We start from the raw sequence: 14,117 nt of genomic DNA on the forward strand, positions 1-14,117 counted from the left end.
GCGGGAGTTGTAGTCCAAAGCGCGCTTCCTTGGTAGCGGCGGGGTGCGCACATGTCCGCTGCGGGATGCCTTCCACTCCTGAGGCGCTTTCTCAGCAAAGCGCCCCACTCCAGGCTGGGGTGAGTCCACTTCATTTTCAGGAGTTGTTTTTGTAATCCCGGACAGGCATTCCGACGTTTCCTGAAGCTGCTAAACGTAGAATGCTGGCGGGCGAAACCCTGGTCTCTCAAGGGGTGGGGCAATTTAGTGTGAACACAGTACCGCGAAACAGCCTCATTAGCCCTGCTTTATCCAGGAAGAAATGTACTTCGCATTAAAGGAGTAGCATCAGCAAAGAGGAGGCCTGGAGACTTATTTTTAGGATCACAGTTTCACTTCCACACTTTTAGAACAGTATGCAACTAAGTTAGAATAGATCCCGGAAATTAATGGACCCAAGGGAGTCGTGTCCATTATTTTCAGTGCATCTACTCCAGGTAAGAGTAACTTTGGATACACCCCAGTGCCCATCTAATTTAAGCACAGTGTAGTAAGTGAACACTAACTTCAGTCCAGGATACTGTTTATACATCTAAAATAAACAAGGTTTATTGAAAGCAGGCATACAGGGACGTCAAATCCTTGTATGTATTCCTGTGTGTAAATCACATCCCTATTAGTTGTTTCGGTAAGGGAAAAGAATAATACAGCTTATAAGACATCCTACAAGACAAGTTAAGACTCAGCTTGGCTATACCTGCTAAAGGAAAAGCCCCCCCCCCCCATCCCAAGCCTAGTTTTGCAACCAGCGTGCCCTTTAAAGGAAAAACGTAATTAATCCAATCTGGCAGTGTGTAACAGAAAACTCAATCTGCATAGAAACATCTCTTAATAAATATTTTTGGACTTTTAACATTTGTTACATTTTCAAAAAAAAAAAAGGGTGTCTATTTTTAAAATTGACAACACCGATTACCACTTCAGATAAATTCTCTTCTAATGCACAGTATCTACTTCATTTTATATAATGTTTCCATTTTGTATTAGCCTTCTAGTATAGTAGTAGTGTATTAAATTATATACATTAGCATAATGATCCTCAGAAGTGCAGACTTCACACAAAGCCAAATAACTTGCTCATGTATTACAGAGAACCAAGCTATTTCCTGTAGGAAAACAACAGCTTATTTATGATTCTGTGAAATCTTTATTTGGGAATTAGTAAGAAAAGATGTCTCGTGAATTCTTTACATCTGGACATCAAGCTGAGTTAACATTATGCTTTAGCAACCCATCATTTCAGTTACTAGTAACTAGTTTATTCTCCAGCAGTTTGCTCAAAAAATCAAGTTCCTAGTACTTTACATTTTAAGCAAAGGCAATAGAAGTCAATTACTGACCCAAAGTTAGATGCGTAGTCTCCTGCAACACTGCGAAATATAACATATTACCACCTTCCATTCAGTTCTGATCCATTTATCCAGCTGTAGGTGTTGCCTTTTCAGTCTAGGATGGCAGTCATATTTTGACTTCTGATTATTCACACTACAATGTTCCTCCCACACCTTAATAAACATTTAACACTTATGAGTATAGCACTACTCAACCACACCCACAGGCCAAGCCTGAATTTCTTGCTATACTTTGGTTCTACTTTTTAACCTATGCTTCACTCTAAAGTATATTATACATTTTAGCAATTAAATGAAGAGATACTTTTATCTTAAACAGAAGAACTGAACCGTTTTTCTTCTAAAACACTCTATTATTCTTGGAGTGAAAAAATCCCAATAAAGTAAGTGAACCCTGAGCCAGTTGATGTGCCATTTATGTATATCTTGAGCGGTCATTGCTTTATCTGTCCAGTGACTAAAGTGAGGATAACTGAATCACTGAATTTTTGATTAGCCACACCATATCATCACTCTAAACCTTCACTGCTTTTGATGTCCAGGTGCCGACGTTCTGCTAAGATAAAAAAAGCTATAGACAAAGCCTGATAACACTTTCTAAGAGAACATATGGTATTAAGGGACTAATACCTAGATGTATTATGAACTTATATTTATAAATGAGCCAAAGGGATCAAAATATTAACATGACTTCCTATTACTTGTAGGAGTACGGTTAGAAGTTTTCAATTTTCACCCCAGTACAGAAAGCAGCTCACAAATTATTTTTAAAATTCCGATTATCCAGTTAACATTTCCCAGCAACTTTTGTTGTTTCATTAACTTTTAAAACTTGCCTCGCATGCCACTGGATTATTAACAGTATTTTCAAAGAACTGTTTTTACACCCGATTACATATCACCTGGAGTCCGTTCTTTCTTTCTTTCTTTCTTTCTTTCTTTCTTTCTTTCACAAAGAGCCATTTTATGCCTTAGAAAAGTCTCTGAAGCAAGTATAAAAATGGGTTCACATCAGTTTCCAAAAAACATTTATGCAAAGTGGTTAATTTTCTCCTTGTAGCATTTCCTCTATTTCTTTGTCCCAGTTATCATCTCGTTTTTCTGACTCTGCAACTACTTCATATTCTTGAAGTTCTTGTTGTAGTTCCTTTTCCCAGTCTGCAGTTTCTTCTAAAAACAAAACATATACAGGTCACAGGACTGAATAAATGTTGCACTAATTTAGTACTAATTTTGCTAGTAAGGACTAGTCTACCCACATAACAAAGTGTTGTGTACCAGTTCAAACTGCAAGTAAGGGGAAATCACAATTGTTTAAATACTTCTCTACTTTGTCAGTTTACACTCTGTTCTCTTTGGCATTCACATTTCCAAGCTTTCTTAAGCATGAACGTGTAGAAAACAAACCTGTACATCAAGAAATTACTGCTATATTTTTGACTAAAATATCTTCCAAATGCTATGCATTTGGGAATTGCTGGTGTCCCAGATTATCTAATCACATGCAAGGCATGCCGATTGAAAGAATACTCTGGAAGGGCCAGAGCTGAGCACATACAGAAATAAAACCCTTACTTGGATGTAAGTTGTATGAAAAAGCTGTTCCCAAATTAGTGACATCTAGGTTCCCTTTTCAACACTGTTCTCTTCCTTGGGATATGCACTTCCTATAAACCTAGACATCCAAGTACTCTAAATCTGCAAAACCAGTTTCCTGCACATACTGCTTCAGCCACAATCCAGGAAATAAAGGATACTGCTGTTAACAATTATGGTAAGATCCTTCAAGACTTCAGAATGCAGGGAAGATGAGCAGTGTTAAGAACAGGACGCATGTCTAGCTTTGCTTATTATAAACCACCCTGCGAGCTTTGGATAAAGCGTGGTATAGAAACTTACTAAATAAATAAATAAATCAAATAAGCAAATAAAGGCATAAATCTTACTATTTCAGATAGCCTATCCTCATTGGGTAAGGGGATATTTCTAAAACTATTTTTGATTCAAATATGGAATATATTTACAAATATACCCATAAAGAGAGGGAGCAGAATTTGCAAAAAGATTTTTTTTTTTTACCTTCTACTAAAGTTGTTTCCTTGCTCTTGTCAAGTACAAGTTGTTCAATCTCTTTCCTCAAATCTTCCCGATTCAAGCTGCATGCATCAAAAGCGTCACTCACAAATTCTGATACACCTGGGCTAGTTGAAATTTCTTCTTCCTCCTTAAATTGGAGATGAGAAAGGAAGGAAATCCTTATTTACAGGAGATGGTGAAGGAATTTAAAAGTGTATATATATATATACTAATATCATGGGCATTTCTCCTTAATGTTATGCACCGTTTCCCTATAGCGAAAGGGAAAACAATAAGGTCACATGCACAGAATCTCTACACAGAACAAAGGCCTAATAGGAATTTGTAAAATAGCTTATCTTCATGAGAATCATCATGGCAGGTAGAAGGGATAGACAAAGTCATTTTGCCCTCATTTTCCTTCTGTATTACTTTCTTAGGAGATATGCAATGCAGCAGAAAGCATAAGTCAGATGTGGAGAATCACTGGCCCTCCACATGTTGATAAGCTACAACTCCCATCAGTCCCAGCAGACATTGTCAGGGATAGTGGGAGCGGTTGTTGACATCCATCTGTCTCAAGAGACAATGGAGTGTGACTGTGGGGATGAAGTCAAACCGCTAGCAGCACTGAAGTGACCTCCCCAGGGTGCAAGCCTGGGCAATGTGCTCGAAGGTCCTGCAACATCTGGAGGGTCAAAGGTTCCTCATACCTGGTGCTGGCCAACATTACAAAAACAGCTACCTTTGTTTTCCAGCTGGAAAATTCAGCACTGAGCTATGCCCTTCCACTATTCCTTTTCACGATCCCATCCCACATCTGGCATTAATGGTATAAATAAAATACTTGAATCAACCATAGCAAAGTGCAAAGTTTCCCAAAGAGAGGAAGTGATGTGATACAGGGTTGGGGAAGGGAAAATTGCACTTTAGCTGCTCAGCTAGAACTTGCCAATCATAGGCAATCACTTGATTAAAAGGGTGACCTCCTTTGCTCAGGATTCTGAAGGTCCTCACACAGCCACCATTTTAAACCTTGTTTCAGCCAAATTCTTGATTCCTCCAGTACATTTGTGAAGCAATTTTGGAGTTGGCCAAACTAACATGCATCTAAAAAACTTAAAGTATAAAAAATGGTTATGCTGTAAATACACATATTAATCTTAACTGGAGAATAATGTTACCTCTTGAGGCTTTAGCTGAGATTTGATCGCTACGGGTGGTGTCTTTGGTCGTACAGTTTCTAGGAAAAAGACAGAAAGGATAGAATTTAGAAGAGCATTTAAAGCTTAAGTTGTGGCTGAGTGAACAGTGACTCAAACATAACAAGCCAAGTACAATACACTCACACACTTCCTCCCCTTCCTCTCTCTCTCTCTTCACACTAAGGATATTTAAAGCTTCTGGTTCTGATTTATAACAAGCTGCAGCTTCCCTTTATGAATAGGTAAAATTGTGGTTTGTACAAGCCATGTTATCCAGTTTGATTTTCTGGTTTGTTAACCATGGTTGAACAAAATGTAGTTTGAAGCTTTTTGGTCAGTTTGCAATGTCTTTGCTTTCTTTTTTGTGGAAGAGAAAGAGTGTGTTTGTGTGTGCAAATTCTGTGCTTGCTGCAGCTCATATGCATATGCATGACTTATTCACACGTCTGATCCCACAATTCTTGACTGGCCTTGATAGCTGAAATGGATTTTGTCGTTGCCAGGAGCTACCCATCTCCTTGTCCCTGGCCTTATACTGTGCTATAATGTGAGGTTAGAGATAATACTCTGCTTCCACCTCAGGCTCCAAATTTGGAGCCTTGGTAGTTTGTCCTTGTGCTTTCAAGGCACTCCTTGTGTTTCAGTGCAATGGCCAAACCACTCTATCTTCCTCCTAGCCTTAGAGCTAAGGAAGGAACAATGATAATCCACACCCCCATGTTCAGCTCCTGAGGTAAAAAGCTAGGGCTTCATCCCCACCAAAAGGCAGCAGCACAAGCTTTCATGAAGAGCAAAACTCTCTACATGAAACTATTTTTAATTCTTAACAGAGAAAGTAATATAACTGAATATTGTGAAGAAATTGAACTATAGTTCTGAACTTGTGCTATATTGTGGAAATATGTATCTTAGATTTCTCTTCCTCGACAAGAATATCTGTGGAACTATAACGGAACTAGTTTGCTTGTTCTCAAATGGTTGAAGGCTAATAATTTATGAAACTTCCACCATAAGAAATGTTTAAAAATTGACGGAGGGAGAAAGTCTGGAATGTGTATTTGTCAGCCAGGTGAGAAAGGAGTCGCCACCCAACATAGTGAAACAAATCTCTACCTGCTAGCTGTCTGTCCTCTTGGCTGCCATTCTGCTCTTTCCTCACGGCTTGCTGTTGTGCAGCCAGGGCTGTGAGCTGTGCAGACTGCTTAATCAGGGAGACACGGTAAAAGTAATTCCTCCAAAACACATCTTCTTTTACACTGGAGACAACAAAATATATGGTTTTGATAACTACGCTATATAAATATAACATGAAACATGCATGCAAGGTGGGAGTTTACTGTATGCGTAGTGGAGGGATGTGTGGAGCAGGAGATCTGCTTCGGTTTCTTCCCCGCAAAGCAGCTCGGAAGAGCCGTAGGACCTTCCAGAACAGTATGAGAGATGGCATGGAAAAAGGGGGAATTGACAAAAGTCACTCTTCCTACTTTTCCACTGGAAGCCTCTGCTGGATTGGAGTTTGCAGGTGGGCATATCTGGATCCAACCTGATGGCTACCAAGCTACATGTATTTGGCCAGGAATAATTCCCACTGGACTAAATGGAACTGGCTTTTGAGTACTTATTCATAAGGTTGTGCTATGAGCTTACACTAAACTATTACTAGCTCTGACAAAGATAAAATAAAATTCCTCAGAGGTAGGCATAACAGTATTTGGCAAGTTAGGTTTCCGAAAAAAGAAAAAACAAACAAAAACCCCACTGAGAAATAATTTAATGTTCAGGTTTAGACTGTGACTTAAATTTCAGAACAGAATACCATGAACTATTTATTGTCACATTTTAATGTACAAATGGAAACAAAATATTAGTAAATATTGCAAGTTACACAAAGCTATTATTTTTACTCAGACTTAAAAAATTGTTCAACAGCTTATGAAAATATAGGGAGATCACTCACTGCTTTGGAACAAGATCAAATCTCATTCTGTTCAGAAGTTCATCTTCTTGGAGCATTACCAATGCCACTGGATACATCTGATCAAAGTCAAAATTAAATTGAACCCCAGCTGGTGGGTCACGCAGGAAGTTTCTTCGGTCCTTTGCAAAAAAATAATAATCTATCTGTCAATGGTGAAAACATTATGTTTCTGTTTCCAAAGAGCACTTGTCAATCAATTACTTTGAAAAGTAACTTATAGCACAAGCAGCTCTGCCAGATACATGGGGAAACATTTTTCAATAAAAGAAGTCTTTGTATCATCAATTAACATGATCTCACTAAATCCCATCAACAGTTTTATTATTCAACACACTGATGCCTCAAAATGTAAAGTCCTGTTTTAGGTAGGCAAAAAGGAGGAGGAAGAACCTTAAATAGAAACAACATAACACTACTTACTGCTGATAATGCCAGTATTTGTTGCTGAATTGTTTCTTCTTCATTGCTGTCTACCCAAGGAGGCACAGCTGCTTCTGTAAGGAAAAGGGGAGCATATGTATATTGCATTCAGTATTAGAAGACATATGAACTACAGGCATTTTTGATTGAAAAAGGCCTCTTGCCAAGATCTGCGTGAAAAATGTTCCCAACTAAATTTCATTTTTAGCTGAGGGAATTAGGATGCTCCAGGTGTCCCTCTGGCAGTGTGTGTGCATGGGTATGCTGCCACAGAGATCTCTGCTGTGCTATCTGAAAGCATAGGGGAATGCATGCTACTACTGCCAGTGTTCCCAGTGGCAGAAAGAAATCACTGTTAAGGCTCCAAAACAGGACGCTGCAGTGGTAGGACAGGACCTGTGATGGACCCACTAGATCCAAAGCTGGTTCATTTCCAAAAGAGGGACCCAATCTAAATACCTGTGCTCTGCTGTGCTGTCCTGCAACAAAACCCAAAACCTTTATACCCTGGTTAGCAGGGCTGCAGATGCAGCAGGGATTCCATTGCCCTGTGTCCTCCCAGCCCTGGTTAAGATTACGCTGTTATGCATTACCTGATTTCTTTGTTTGCTGCTGTTGAACAAATTTTTTCTGCTCCTTCTGAAAATCTCCTATAATTGTCTATAAGAAAAAACAAAGTTATATATAGAACAGTAATAAATTTGCCAGACTACTTGGGTTCTCACTGTTGCCAACAACTTATTTACATGTAAAACTGGAATCTATTTGTATTGCCCAAAGTCAACCAAATTCATATCTGTAACAGGTATATATCAGAGCCCAATAGTACACCCAAATACTTGCACATTGTATAGTGACTTGAATGTAACTGCCTTCAATACAAAGGTTTAGATCCAGACTACGCACAGATGCAGCTCCATCCATGCAGCCCTCTTCTGGAGGAAGGTTGGGGAGGCTATTTTCATATATTTGCCCTGCTGCCACCTGAAAATCTATTCCATAGGACAGGAGTATGTCCTGGTACAGCATGGGAGATGGCACAGAGAGCTGTAGGGGGAACTGGCAAAAGAGTCTACCCATCTTTCTTTAGCAGGAACCTCCACTGGATCTTGATCTCTTGCTTTCATGAAAGGAGCTCTTCCATTCATGAAAGGTGGGTCTGGAGCCAACCTAAAGAACTTCAGGCTGAGTACTGGGATACCTCCACATACCTTCCTCTCTTAACCTGTCAGACACTGCCCCTTTTCTTCTACCAGCATAATTATTTGTTATGATATAGGTATGAGAGGAGAGGAATAACCAATAGTATCCCATAAACTTTTTTTTAAAAAAAACCTTTTAAAAATGTGCAGTGTGTGTTCGCAAGCTGTGATTGAACCAACTGGGAATTTTCTGTTGTCTCTGACAAAAACTGCTAGAAGACCCAATGCAGTTCTTCTTCCAATCTTCTGAGCTAGCATAGGGACACCTACAGCGGTCAGTATGCAGGCTCATGGTGCCTGCAGACTGTACATTATAGTGTCAACAAGTTTCTAATTGCTTTCAGTCCCACATACTACCTTTGATAAACACAAACAACTGTGAAAAGGCAGTATAAATATCAAATAGTGGCCTAACACATAATATTTTTTGCAGCACAAATTGATATATTTCTTGTAAACTGCTTACAATTGTTCCAGGATATTTCCTGTGTGTGCTTGGTTTGTCTGAATTATATTACTGCATTATTAAGTATAAAAATTTAAACGAGTGGTACTGATTAATTATTGTGTTTAAAATATTCCTAAAGTAGCTCAATGAAGTTTTTATTAGCTGCTGATCTGGCCTACATTTCAGTTTTTCTTCCTTGAGTACAGTGCTTGATCAAAACACTTTATTGGCACCAAACCCGTAATGTCAATAGCCTTAAATATAAGTAGAACATGCAAGAGCAGATACTAAATTTATTAACAAATTATTTACAACAGAAAAGTTACCTTGTCAATTATATTTTCTATTTTTCCTTCTTCTACAGACTTCTTTATAGTTTGGGCCGTTTCAGCAACTGACTCAGATATCTTTTTTGTGGCAGTAGTGGCAAAACTGAAGAGATAACCTTTTGGAAATAAAACAATTAAATTTTTCTTTATTACAAAGTCCTTAAGATATGCTGCATGATCACCTACTAGAGCCTTACAGAGTCACTCATTCAGTTCTTCCAATTCCTAGAACAGTGTGGTCTAATGTGCAGGCCTTGAGGCATTTTTGGTAGCCCTCAGCAACAATTCACACCCCCATACCCTCTTTGCCTAGTGCTGCATTACCAAAGCCAGGTGAGGGATGGGCTTTGGTAAGGTAGTGTGAGGGCTCTGACAGGGTCCTAGAGCCCTCCCCTCTCCTTCCCAAAGCCTGGTACCTTGCCAGGGGCAAACTTTGGTCTTTCAAATTTCAGCAGTGCCCTATGCGAGCCAAAATTTGGCACCCCCAGTCTTCTTGATTTTAATTTTGCTCAGTTCACTACATCATAGTTGCAATACCCTGCAGTGCCCCTAGGCTCAGTGCCAACGGCGGCTGAGCTGGCCATGCTCCCCTAAATCCACCTCTGGCCTCACCCAGCTTTGGGAATGCAGCACAAGGACTTGGGGGGTGTCAAATTTTTGCCTCTCCTTCCACGTGATAAGGCAGTGTGCGGCCTGTGGGTTCTGTGCCAAAGCACTCTTGCGGCCCACTTGATATGAAAAGTTGGACCACCCTGTCCTACAAAAACACATGATATTGATGCACAGGCCACATTAATTTCCATCTACCTATTTGTGTGTGTGGCAGATGTGAGGAATTCTGGACTGCGCATCTTGTACAGTGGGAAAGAGCAATGTGTATTATGTAAAAATTTAAGGTAGCAGTACCTTTTTCAAGATGCTGCATTTGAAGCTGTTCTAAAGTACACAGCAATAGAAAAGGAATCCATTATGAAGACAATCTGTTTTGCAGACATAAAAAGCTAACATTTATTTGTATCACTGATAACCTAATGCCTTATTTTAGCTGGATTTGTTGTTACATTAAGAAAAATCTAACTACTCTGGAATTAGTGCTTTACTGCTTACTATCCATTCCTCAGTTGTAATTTAAAGTCAGTTGTGGTAGTTTCTATTAAATTCAAAGCAAATAATGACAATTTAGTAAAGCTCAAAATGTTGATAGAGAAATCTAGTTATGTTCAGAGAAGTCACATACTACTTTTAATAACTCAAGCGGTATCATTATTGCAAATTGGAAAGGACCAACAGGGCTTGCATAAAGATACAGTACTGTTATTTCCCTTTAATAACACATCCAGAGACCATAATTTTGAAGTGTTCCTATTTTTAAAAAGAGTCATACCCCACCAAACCACAGAAAACACTAGGCACAAAGCTGACACCCCACTGTTTTTGTTAATGTCACTTATGTTTTAAGATGTATGGAACTGTAACAGAACATATCTGTTTTAAAGAAATATCCACAGCATTGCATTTCTTGAACCTTTTCTAGTGTCCCTGAAAGAGGTGAGCAATTTGCGTTTTTCTCATGCTTAAAAGATGCAACTCTTTAAGAGATGTTGGGGTGCTCACTGAAGGTGAAGCAATAATTTCAAAAGGAGGTTTGCTCAGAAATAAGGCCCCCAGAAGTGGGTGAAGCTTACTGCCTGAGTACTTGCACATAGGACTACTTAGCTGCAACCCACAATCCATACTAACGGAAGCAACTTCCATGGAGTAAAACAGGCTACAGGCTGCTGCTTTGAAAGCCGCACTTAGGTTGGCAGTAATCCCTAGTGAGCACACTCCTGCGAAGCTCCACGCTGCGCAAGTGCACGTCCAGGGGGGCTTAGCTCCAAGCAACTGCGAAGAGGGTACCTGAGCAGGTGGCTTGCTACGTTAATGGGGCGGGGGTGAGGGTTAGTTATATGAGCTGAGCTGGCTTGAAGGGACGCGAGGAAGGCCTTTGGGGAAAGCGCGTTAAAGGGGAGCAAGGGAGACACTCACTGCCCAGCCCCTTCGCCTGGTTCAGAAGCGGGTCCGAGTCCCTCTGCAGCTCCACCTGCTCGGGGCTCCGCACTGCCGCGTCCCCTCCAGTCCCCTCTTCTCCCTCCTCGGCAGCAGCAGCAGCAGCTCCGGCTTCCCCTTCGAGGAGAGGCGGCTTCTCTTCCTCGCCTTCCCGGCTCATGCCGAACCAGCCACTCAGGCCGCGCAGCATCCTAGCTAAGTGGCGAAACGCCGCCCCCTGCGAGCAGGTCGCCTACTAATGCAGCGCCAAAGCCCCGCACCCCTTCAACCGTTTCCAACGACTTCACAGGAACGGCGCCCCTTCCTGAGAGCAAGGCAACGTTGTTTGTTTCCGGAAAAGGGTGCTCGGCTACTTCCGAGTTACGTCACCCCGACGCGTCACCGCGGGCACCGACGCTCTACGCTTCCTCTCCACTCCTCCAAATGGCTTTGGCTGGGTATAGTTATAATGTCGATCCCGCTCGTATGCGTTTGTTCGAAAGAGCTCCTTCCTTCGACAATGTTAAGATTGTTTCTTCAAAAAGAAATTTTTGAGACGCGTAGCGTGATATTTTTATTCCTTGCATTTAGCAATGTTGTAGTGGAAGTTCCCCACCCCCCAGCCTTAAATGCAATATCTTTAGGCGAGCCTACGAAGAACCAGGCTGCAGCACCTGAAAGAATGAGGCTAGCCCGCGCTTAACATGGGCACAGCACAGGGGAATTTACTTTCAAACAAACATGCAGAGGATTACGCTGTAACATTATGATGGCATAAGCTTTCATGAAGGGAACTGAAGCCCACAAAAGTGTGTGCATCCTAAATACGTAATGGTGCAACACTACGCTTGTCTGCTCAGGATGCCCCACTTAGTTCAATGGGACTTCTTCACAGGTGTGCATTGGTCTGCTGCCTTATCAGCTATTAGAACTCTCTTTTGCTTTTTTTACTGTAGCAGATTCCCTCCTGTAGGTTTTCAGCAGTGATTACTAGTAATCCTACATTAATCGTGGCTTAATAAATACAGCTAATTGAACTTCAGTTCCCATCCTGAACACTGTTAAGGAGCACTATTGCTAAAGGGACTAGTCAAGGCTGTCACACTAGAGTTTTGCGCCAAAAAAGGAGTAATTATAATAGAGCAAATAATGAAATGCACAAATGAATAATTAGGTCCCAGAGCTTGTCCAAAGAGATTTCAGGATAAACTAGCACATGATACAGCCATCTCTTCAGTCCCATAGATTTAAAAGGAGAATCAAATGCATGCTAGTAAAACTGCAATCTCTATGTGCATTTTCTAGGGAGTAGCGCCTAGTAAACTTGTTCTTGGCCATATAAAACATGCAGGATTGTGTTGCGACCCTATAGCTTGGTACCAAGCATATTAACTGCCCCCAGGGCTATTGGATGGGTGGCTGAGGGGAACTTTAGCTGTCCCTGTTGTTGGACTCCAACTCCCATATTTTCCATATTTTGACTGATGCTGATGGAGTCCAACAGTATCTGAAGGGCCACAGGTTCCCACAAGGTAATAACTGAGTAGCTGAATATTCAAAAATCATATATTTGCCTTTAGTGTAGACCAAGGGACAATATTATAAAGCAGACATCTGCTATGGATTCCTAGGTCTTTGCAAATCATTCAGCCTCTTTTGTAAAAATGGGCCTTAATATACTTCTATTCCACTCCTGCTTCTTCCCTGGCGAGGAGGGGGCACCATTTTGTCATTCGCTTCATGTGCCAAAATGTATTGAGCTGGCCCTACGTATTGTTTTTGTGGGCCAAAAAACTCTGACACAGATGGCAGGCAGCCTGTGGCACTGGTACTCCATAAGTTGCAGGAGCAGCTGCAGAAGGTCTTGGGGACCTGGTTATGGTGCAAAGCCAGCCCTCCTTCCTTGCTGCCTACCTGTCACCTCAGTCACCCACAGAAGTGATTCTCGCATCACTCTGCATGCGAATGGTGCACAAATCTGCCCTGTGGGCAAATCTGGTGGCTCCCATGCATGATAGAAAGCGAGTGCCATTATTAGCAGGTTACAGGTAGGTAGCTGTGTTGGTCTGCCATAGTCGAAACAAAATAAAATAAATAAATTCCTTCCAGTAGCATCTTAGAGACCAACTAAGTTAGTTATTCGTGTGCATGCACACTTCTTCAGATACATTGAAACAGAAGCCACCAGACCTTTATATATAGTGAGAGGGTGGGGAGGGGTATTACTCAGAAGGGTGGTGGGAATGGGTAGAGGCAAACGGCGCTGCCTCTGTGCGCGTGCAGAGCGCATTCCGCCTCATTCCTTCTGGGGTTAAGAAGGCAGGACTTCTGCGCCTCAGGGACCCGTTTTCCTTTCCTGAAGGAAAAAAACAACAGCCGCTGGGCTTGAGAGTTTTGAGCTCCCCCCCCCCCTCTAGCGGCCGCTTGGGATAGGGCTCCTGCGAAAGCGACCGTCTCCTTGCAACCAGCCGGCGGGAAGGGGACGCCGACGGCCGGGGAACTTGGCTGCGACGCCGCTTCTAGGGCTGTGCCGGGAGCAGGTAAGCGGCCTCTCGGGCCTCCCCGCCAGGGCGAGCGCGCTGGCTCTCCTGAGCGACCACGGGAGACCCCCGCGTCACCCGAGGGGCCCCGCGGCGGCGGCAGGAGGAGAAGCGCCGGCCAAGTCCCCTGGGTCGCAGTGGGCGCCCCGTCCCGCGGCCATGGCGGCTGGCTCCTGGGGGGTTGATTCCTAGAGCAGGCACAGCAAAGCTTCGGGCCTCCTCCTTGCTCGGATCCCTCCTCTCCGCGACGGCGATAACAGGTGCAGGATTCGGGTTCCGTTCCTCAGCTACCTACCGCCCGCACTGAATTCCCGGGAAGGAGGATCTTTTAATACGCCACATTTTATAGAGTCCCTTCCAGAGCGGGTTTCTTTATTGATTGCGTTCATTGTTCCCCGGTTTGCCCTCCAAACAACCCTGCGAGGTAGGTTGAGCTGGGAGATTGCGACTGGCCCAGCCGTTGCTATGTCCCAACAGTACAACCGCTGCACTATTATACT

General features: G+C 42.3%; 2 protein-coding genes across 7 annotated transcripts in view; one reads left to right on the top strand and one right to left on the bottom strand.

Moving 5' to 3' along the window:
• The first annotated feature begins 20 nt into the window (after window positions 1–20).
• Window positions 21–14,117, top strand: part of CTPS2 (CTP synthase 2) — a 67,270-nt gene continuing 53,173 nt past the window's right edge. The window contains exon 1 of one of the 5 annotated variants that reach the window (XM_083439077.1): window positions 21–119. In XM_083439077.1, the coding sequence (XP_083295203.1) occupies window positions 52–119 (68 nt within the window). In that variant the 5' untranslated portion in view covers window positions 21–51. Of the gene's footprint in view, window positions 120–13,327; window positions 14,042–14,117 lie in introns of those variants that run through there. The other 4 variants (XM_083439081.1, XM_083439078.1, XM_083439079.1 and 1 more) reach the window with 4 other exon arrangements.
• On the bottom strand, window positions 1,164–11,468 carry SYAP1 (synapse associated protein 1). Of its 2 annotated transcripts, none has more exons than XM_083439086.1 (9): window positions 11,078–11,468; window positions 9,047–9,165; window positions 7,664–7,730; window positions 7,071–7,144; window positions 6,630–6,769; window positions 5,786–5,928; window positions 4,652–4,710; window positions 3,471–3,615; window positions 1,164–2,561 (listed from the first exon to the last, which is right to left on the bottom strand). In XM_083439086.1, exons 1-9 carry the CDS (start codon window positions 11,286–11,288, stop codon window positions 2,434–2,436), a joined length of 1,086 nt encoding a protein of 361 aa, XP_083295212.1. In that variant the 5' UTR covers window positions 11,289–11,468; the 3' UTR covers window positions 1,164–2,433. The 2 variants fall into 2 exon arrangements, with proteins under 2 accessions (XP_083295212.1, XP_083295213.1); XM_083439087.1 differs by having other exon boundaries at window positions 9,956–11,438.

This window comes from Podarcis tiliguerta, assembly GCF_965153285.1.
Source record: "Podarcis tiliguerta genome assembly, chromosome: 4".
In the NCBI taxonomy this organism is placed as follows: Eukaryota; Metazoa; Chordata; class Lepidosauria; order Squamata; family Lacertidae; genus Podarcis; species Podarcis tiliguerta.

Bases quoted from the DNA above. Each gene is read 5' to 3' on its own strand.
- SYAP1 (XM_083439086.1), bottom strand. From the start codon at position 11,288: ATGCTGCGCGGCCTGAGTGGCTGGTTCGGCATGAGCCGGGAAGGCGAG. The intron at 7,731-9,046 runs GTAACTTTTCTG...TTTTTCTTATAG, and splicing joins TAGAAAATATAATTGACAAG to ACAATTATAGGAGATTTTCA. The intron at 7,145-7,663 runs GTAATGCATAAC...TTTTCCTTACAG, and splicing joins GCAGCAAACAAAGAAATCAG to AAGCAGCTGTGCCTCCTTGG.